This window comes from Pagrus major, chromosome 1, assembly GCF_040436345.1.
Source record: "Pagrus major chromosome 1, Pma_NU_1.0".
NCBI classification, from domain to species: domain Eukaryota; kingdom Metazoa; phylum Chordata; class Actinopteri; order Spariformes; family Sparidae; genus Pagrus; species Pagrus major.
In genome coordinates this window covers 2,946,369-2,954,914 of record NC_133215.1, presented here as the reverse complement: position 1 = coordinate 2,954,914, position 8,546 = coordinate 2,946,369, and the positions used below count along the sequence as shown (strand labels likewise).

The 8,546-nt window shown below is 44.5% G+C and overlaps 1 protein-coding gene across 1 annotated transcript; it reads left to right on the top strand.

Moving 5' to 3' along the window:
* Window positions 1-26: 26 nt before the first annotated feature.
* Window positions 27-8,011, top strand: LOC141016348 (protein NLRC3-like). Its single transcript, XM_073490684.1, has 6 exons — window positions 27-51; window positions 740-889; window positions 1,228-1,347; window positions 1,915-2,150; window positions 3,839-5,720; window positions 6,743-8,011. Exons 2-6 carry the CDS (start codon window positions 759-761, stop codon window positions 7,056-7,058), a joined length of 2,685 nt encoding a protein of 894 aa, XP_073346785.1. The 5' UTR covers window positions 27-51; window positions 740-758; the 3' UTR covers window positions 7,059-8,011.
* Window positions 8,012-8,546: the final 535 nt, after the last annotated feature.

Below are 8,546 nucleotides of genomic sequence, written 5' to 3'. Positions count from 1 at the left end.
GGCAGCTGGCAGCCTGATCTGTCCAACCACATGTACAAGACCCCAGCTGAGGTTTGTTGTCAGCAAACTGTCGCAGTATTTTTCTGAGCCAACAGAAGAGCAGTGGACTTCTGTGAAACATCTGCTCAGATATCTGAAGGGCTCAGTTTTCATCATCTCCAGGCTACATACTCCGGGACAATAGGTGGCGGTATGCACCTTAAAAGTCATGGTAACAACCAAGGACGTCATCACACACACACACACACACACACACACACACACACACACACACACACACACACAGGGAGGAACCCTGAAAGTGAAAGTGTTCAGTCAGACTCCATTTTGAGACGAAGAGCAGAAGGAGAGCAGCTGGAGTCTGAGGCAGGGTGAGTGTTAACAACACATTGTGATTATTTACTGTGACTTTACTTACTGTGAGTCAGTTTTCTCCCTGTGGACTGTGGAGGAAAGAAATGTTGGAGTCAACTCAACACTTTGATTCATCTGTGGACACAAAGTCCTGATTGGCTGAATAATCCTCTTTAAACCTCCAGTAACCCAAGAAAACAAGCACAGGTGTGAAGAAAAGTGACCAGGTGGACTTCTGGCTGCTTTTATTATACTGTATAATGTGTGTGTGAAGGGGAGAGAGAGTGTGTGTTACTTCCTGCTCTCTCGGTCTTGTGCAACTCTTGAACAAACTTGTTTCCTGATTCTTGTGTCCTGAGCTCACAGCTACTGTTTCACCTCTCAGACTGACTTCAGAGCAGAAGATGAGTGTTTGTGTGAAGGAGGAGGAGGACAGAGCAGAGTCTCCAGTATCCAGCTGTCTGTCTATGAAGAGTGACCGGTCCAAAGATCATCCTCTAAACTTCAGTAATGAACCTGGACCATCAGACTCAGAGTAAGACACCTGATACTAACTCATTTATGGGACTTTTTTCAGTTCCCTCTCTCACTAATGTGTTTTGTTCATGTTGTGTTTGTATATTTCAACAACAATGTATTTGCTAACTAACTTTAACAAACCTTTTGGGACTCATGACAGAGAGATCATTCGTCCCATCGTCCTCTTAGTGCTGTCAGTCACGTAAAAAGCTGTAATCTGATCAAAGAGGACAAATAGAAATTGTTAAACTTCTTATTTATGGACAGGAGGAGTTTGCTCCCTCTATGAATTTGTCATCAGACTTTTTTTCAAGGATTCATGAGATATCAACACAAACATGTTGGTGTTTGCAGAGTTCAGTCCAACAGACAGAGAGCAGAGTCTCCAGTATCCAGCTGTCTGTCTATGAAGAGTGACCGGTCCAAAGTTCTTCCTATACACTTCAGTAATGAACCTGGACCATCAGACTCAGAGTAAGACACCTGATACTGACTCATTTATGTGACTTTGTTCTGTTCCCTCTCTCACTAACGTGTTTTGTTCATGTTGTGTTTGTATATTTCAACAACAATGTATTTGCTAACTAACTTTAACAAACCTTTTGGGACTCATGACAGAGAGATCATTCGTCCCATCGTCCTCTTAGTGCTGTCAGTCACGTAAAAAGCTGTAATCTGATCAAAGAGGACAAACAGAAATTGTTAAACTTCTTATTTATGGACAGGAGGAGTTTGCTCCCTCTATGAATTTGTAATTAGACTTTTTAAAAAAAAGTAATCTCATAGTTAAAGTCACGTCATCGTGGTCGACCTCAGTTATTGAGAACACTTTTAACTCCAGGTTCAAACTGACTAAACAGAAGAGTTGAAATAACACAAATAACCATTTTTATTCCAGACTGAAGCTGAATTCATCAGAAAAGTAAAGTCAGTTTTACTGTCCTCTGTCAGCTGATCTGAGCTTCAACAGTGTCGACCAAATCTTGATATTTTTAGAAACAATCAACAAATGGTTTCAGTCCTAAAGAAATGTCTTCACAGAGAGAAGAAGAGGAGGCATGTTTCTGTGGAGGAGCAGCCGTCCTGCTGTGTTTCCTGTCAGGACGTCCTGAAGGATCCAGTCTCTACCAGCTGTGGACACTGGTTCTGCAGACAGTGCATCACATCATACTGGGACCAGTCTGCTTCACCAGGACACTCCTCCTGTCCCCAGTGTGGGAAACGATCCAGAACAGGAGCTGGACTGCAGACAGCCAGTCTGACCAGCACTGTACAAAGTAAGACTATATATCTGTCTGCTGATGTCTTCATGTCTGAACACACTACTTGTTGTTTTAATACATTTGTTATGTCACACATTAACCAATCAGAGAGCTGCTTGTTCTCTGTATGCAGAGATGGAGATGGAGAAGTGTCAGACAGCAGCTTGAGACAAAACAGCACTTTAAACAACAGTCCACATTAGCTTTCCTGCTAACATCTCCTCCTCCTCTAACTTACAAACACACACCTCGTCCTGCAGATCCACTTGTTGAACAAGCCACCGAACAAACATCCAGTGAGGAAAAGTGCACTGCTAACATCTATTTTCAGGCTGCAGCAGATGCTAATTAGCTGCTCAGTGTCAGCACATTAAACAGCTTAAAATGTAACCTGCTTCATTACAATACGTTCATTTAGCCGACGTTTTTATCCAAAGAGACTGAAAATAACTGACTGAACCATGTGGATACAACATGAGTAGATCATATTCATCAATTATGCTGAAATGGTTCAAGAGCTACAACTAGAAGCAATAAGAGATCAAGAGAGAGATTGTTTTTATGGACCAAGGTGCCGTCTGAACAGGAGAGTTTTCAGTCTGAACAGGAGAGTTTTCAGTCTGAACGGGAGAGTTTTCAGTCTGAACGGGAGAGTTTTCAGTCTGAACAGGAGAGTTTTCAGTCTGAACGGGAGAGTTTTCAGTCTGAACAGGAGAGTTTCAGTCTGAACAGGAGAGTTTCAGTCTGAACAGGAGAGTTTTCAGTCTGAACAGGAGAGTTTCAGTCTGAACAGGAGAGTTTCAGTCTGAACAGGAGAGTTTTCAGTCTGAACAGGAGAGTTTTCAGTCTGAAGTTGTGTCGAGTTTCTTCTGTTCTGACGTCACTGGGGAGTTTGTGTCACTATTGTGGATCCAGGACATCAGACAGTCTGGATCTAGTTGAGCAGTAGCTGGTCCTCCCTTGTAGTGAGGGAATAACAAGCAGTCAGCAGCAGCAGAGTGTAGTGGACGGGCTGAGGTGCAGGTGGTGGTCATTTACAGGGGCCAACCTGAGATGTTGTCCCTCAAGCAAAGGAGTTGAGTTCAAGAAACAGTGCTGTGCATAGAGGTGAGCCCAACTAAATCTAGTTGGTACCGCCCCACCTCCGGCACCAGCACCTGTTCCTTCCCCCATGAGAGGAGACACTCCCTGTCCTGAGGACCAGTCTGAGATGCCAGGAATCAGCACACCTGCCTTCTTTTGCATGAGACTGGCACACACCCGACCCCAATGCCCGTCCCTGCTGGTAGTCAGCCCACAGGGTGGCGTCTCCATGTAGTCAAAGGCCAGACACCAGATATTCACCAGCGACCTCCACTCCCAGGTTGAGCTCCAGAAAGGTGCCCTGATGTCTCTTTCCTGGTTCAGGAGCTGCAGCACCTTTGTGGCTGATTCATAAAGGCTCTTTGAATCACTCTCAGTCTGGCTCCTCCTCTGGGGCTAATTAGCTTTGCGAGACCCTGCCAGGGGCTAATGCCCCCGACAACAGAGCTCCGAGGATCACAGGGACACACAAACCTCTCCACGACGTTAAGGTGGAGAGAAAGACAAAGAAAACAACAAACATGTTCTTATACTGATGGTTTTAACTTGTAATGAAAAGACCATTGACTGCTGATTGTCACATTGTATTTTTTGTCTCCCACTTTTGTCTCTTTTTCCAGTGAATGTTGGTCTGCAGGAGGTTTTCCATGAACATAAGATCAGTCTGAGGAGGAGATGTGAACGTGTGACTGAAGGAAGTGATGAAACAGGAAGTGATGAAACAGGAAGTGGAACCCTCCTCAACAAGATCTACACTGAGCTCTACATCACAGAGGGACAGAGTGAAGAGGTTAATACCCAACATGAGGTGAGGCAGCTGGAGACAGTTTCCAAGAAGAAGACCTTCAGTGAAACTCCAATCAGGTGCTGCGACATCTTTAAAGCCTCACCTGACCCACAGAGACCCATCAGAGTGGTTCTGACCAACGGCGTCGCTGGCGTTGGAAAAACCTTCTCAGTGCTGAAGTTCACTCTGGACTGGGCAGAGGGCTCCGAAAACCAAGATGTCAGTCTGCTGGTTGTGCTGTCGTTCAGGGAGCTGAACCTGATCAGAGATGAGCAGTACAGTCTTCTCAGGCTGCTCCATGTTTTCCATCCAACATTACAGAAGGTGACAGCAGAGAAGCTCGCTGTCTGTAAACTTCTGTTCATCTTTGACGGCCTGGATGAAAGCAGACTGTCACTGGATTTCAAGAACCATGAGGTCGTGTCTGATGTCACACAGGAGTCATCAGTCAGCGTCCTGCTGACAAACCTCATCGAGGGGAAGCTGCTTCCCTCGGCTCTCGTCTGGATAACTTCCCGACCTGCAGCAGCCAATCGGATCCCTCCTTCACGTGTCGACAGGGTAACAGAAGTACGAGGCTTCACCGACGCCCAGAAGGAGGAGTACTTCAGGAGGAGGTTCAGTGATGAAGATCTGTCCAGCAGAGTCATCTCACACATCAAGACCTCCAGGAGCCTCCACATCATGTGTCTGATCCCAGTCTTCTGCTGGATCACTGCTACAGTTCTGGAGCACATGTTGACTACAGGCCAGAGAGGAGAGCTGCCCAAGACCCTGACTGACATGTACTCACACTTCCTGCTGGTCCAGACAAAGAGGAAGAAGCAGAAGTACCATGAGGGACGTGAGACGAGTCCACAGGAGCTGACGGAGGCTGACAGGGAAGTTCTTCTGAAGCTGGGGAGGCTGGCGTTTGAACATCTGGAGACAGGAAACATCATGTTCTACCAAGAAGACCTGGAGCGGTGTGGTCTTAATGTCACAGAGGCCTCGGTGTACTCAGGAGTTTGTACAGAGATCTTCAGAAGAGAGAGTGTGATCTTCCAGAAAACAGTCTACTGCTTTGTTCATCTGAGCGTTCAGGAGTTTCTGGCTGCAGTCTACATGTTCCACTGTTACACCAACAGCAACACAGAGGTCCTGAAGGACTTCCTGGGAGGACATGAGGAGGATGATGAGGATGAGGATGAAGATGACGAAGAGGAGGATGATGAAAATGAGGACAACTTCCTGGGAGGACAGAGTCCCTCAACCCTGGATGACTTCCTGAGGAGCGCCATAGAGAAATCTCTCAAAAGTAAGAATGGTCACCTGGACCTGTTTGTTCGCTTCCTTCATGGACTCTCTCTGACGTCCAACCAGAGACTCTTAGCAGCTCTGCTGGGTCGGACAGACAACAGGCCAGACATCATCCAGAGAGCCATCAACAACCTGAAGGAGATGAACAGTGATGAGATCTCTCCTGACAGAAGCATCAACATCTTCCACTGTCTGACGGAGATGAACGACCACTCAGTCCATCAGGAGATCCAAGAGTTCCTGAAGTCAGAGAACAGATCAGAGAAGTATCTCTCTGTGATCCACTGCTCAGCTCTGGCCTACATGCTGCAGATGTCAGAGGAGGTTCTGGATGAGTTGGACACAGATAAATACAACACATCAGACGCAGGAAAACAGAGACTGATTCCAGCTGTGAGGAACTGTAGAAAGGCTCGGTAAGTCCAGATGTGATGAACATTAAAAATCCTGGTAAAGCTGAAGCCTTCAGTATTAAAGACAAACACTTTACACACATGCATTATATAAAACCTCAACACGATACATGTTTTCCTCAACAAGTATGAAACCTGCTGATTGAATCAATGATCGTCACCAAGCTCAGAGATGAAATGACATGTAGTCGTCTACTTTCCAAAACATTTCCTTCAGCCAGGTGAACTCCACCTGAGACAAATGATCACCCATCAAATGATAATAACTCAATCTTTAGCACTAATTATACTATTGATGCAGTAGAAGAGGCTGAATTAATTTAATGGGAGGTGAAAAGCAGACGGAGCGACAGAATAAAATGCATCAAAGAACAAAATCCACACAAACACATAACTGAGGTAAACACATACGAGTGCAGTTACAACCTACAGTGAATTTACATGAAGCTTCATGAATATAAATCAGCTCAAATCTGACACGTTTACATTACAGTCATTTGGACACTTTGTCCTGAACATCAGTTTGGTTCATGTTGCTCAAGGACACTCAGGAGGTTCATTTATTGATTTATTTTCTTGATATAAGACTTTTAAAAGCAGTTACAAAGTGCTGTACACACATTAAACAGCAACACAACGAAAGAGTCACAAGAAAAAGCAAGTTTTACCCGACAATTACAAATATAAATATAAAGAGCACAGAATGAATCAAACAAACCAAAATCAAACATGAAGATAAAAACATCCACATCAGGGTTAAAAGCAGCTTTATTCAAGTGTGTTTTGGGGGCTGATATAAAACGGGGCAGCGATTCAGCCCCTCTGATCTCCTCAGGCAGGGAAAGTCTGGGGCCTCGTGGGCAGAAGGAGCTCAAGTTTCAAACTACAAACCTTGTGATCAATGACTGACCAGCTCAGGCCGACCAACTGACCCCCTGTGCTTTGTGATGCAACATGTATGAATCTGTTTTCACAATAAAGTCTCACATTTTATTGTTTTAATGTTCTTTTATCTGTAATCACAGATTTACTCACTGTCGACTCTCAGAGAGTCACTGTGAAGTCGTGGCCTCAGCTCTGAAGTCCAACCCCTCCCATCTGACAGAACTGGACCTGAGTAACAACTACAACCTGCAGGATTCAGGAGTGAAGCTTCTCTGTGCTGGACTGGAGAGTCCAAACTGTCGACTGGAGGTTCTGAGGTCAGTTCATGTGTTTCATTTTGAGGAGTTTAAAGTAGAAACCTGCTACAACGAATCACAGGACAACTGTGTCCCAATAAATTCACTTAGAATAAAAATTATAACAGCCATAAAAAATAAATGTAACCATCCACAGTGAATCACAGTAAACCCAACATGTGGTTTTCTACTGACCTTGTTCACAATGAAACTTTAACAAGTCAAACCAATGAATTCAGTGCAATGTTCCTTTAACCTTGTTTTGTTACTATTCACTGTCAATTGACTTTTGTTCAAACACAAACATGTTCCTTTAACTTTGCTCTGCTATTGATCACTGCTGATGAACTTCAGCACCAAAGACCTTCATTAGTATTAAACACACCTGAAGAACTCTTATAGGACCTTTAAGTGGTACTTCATTATGTTGTGGGCCCACACACACACACACACACACACACACACACACACACACAGACACACACACACACAAGCTGGCAACCAGGGAGCACAACACAGAGAAATAAGACAAACGTCACGTTGCAGGCCTGGTTGAAGCTGGGGAGCGTGGCGGCCAGATACAGTTGAAGCCGGTTCACTTTGACCGAGCAGAAACAACAGGTGAGTTCTCACCGTAGCAGAGCTCAAGTCACAAGAGTCCCAGTAGTGCAGCTCCAAGCTGAAGGGGATACGCGGCGGCTGATGGCAAGCTGACTGTGGAGGACCCTCGGCCGACTGTGGCCGGTTGCAGACGAGGAAAAATCGTCGGAAACGAGACTGAAAATTCAACTATCTTAATAACAGGAGCTTTAAATAGCAGAATCAAATGTTCCATCAGTTTCTGTGGGTTTTTATTTGGCTGCACAACATGAGTTTGTACAGATGGAGCCTCTGGTGGAGCTGCAGAGTTTAAGAGGTGACATCACTACGTCTTTATTGAAGCAGCAGCACGTTGTCATTAATATTAATGAGAGCTCTGTTTCACTTTGTGTGTTTGACAGTGTTGAACCTGCATCCTGTTGGGTTCAGGTGTTTGGAGCTTCATTTTCTAAACGTCTACATCCTGAACCTTCTTCAGCTCTGAACAGATTATTAAACACTGAATGATTTCAAGCAGGAACATAAAGTCTTTTAAACTGACATCATTTATTCTTTATTCAGATTGAGGAGCTGCAGTTTGTCAGAGATCAGCTGTGCTTCTCTGGCCTCAGCTCTGAAGTCCAACCCCTCCCATCTGAGACAGCTGGAGCTGAGTGACAACAAGCTGCAGGATTCAGGAGTGAAGCTTCTCTGTGCTGGACTGGAGAGTCCAAACTGTCGACTGGAGACTCTGAGGTCAGACACCATTTTTTACTTCTGTGCTCAGATTAATATGATGTGAAAGTTGTGTTGACACTAAACTGCAGACATCAGCTGATATTATACTGATCCACACTGAGTATCTTAATGCTGAAGTCTGTTTTCTTCTTCTGTGGTTTAGTCCATTGACTGTGGCAGAGCAATGTTGAGCTGCACATTTAAAACCTTCATATAACAACATGAATAATTCACTCTGAACATCCTCAACTATTGATTTTCATCTCAGATTACAAATCATGTTTTTAAAATGTTTTTTAAAGTGATGAGAAAAATACATACTACAATGAAA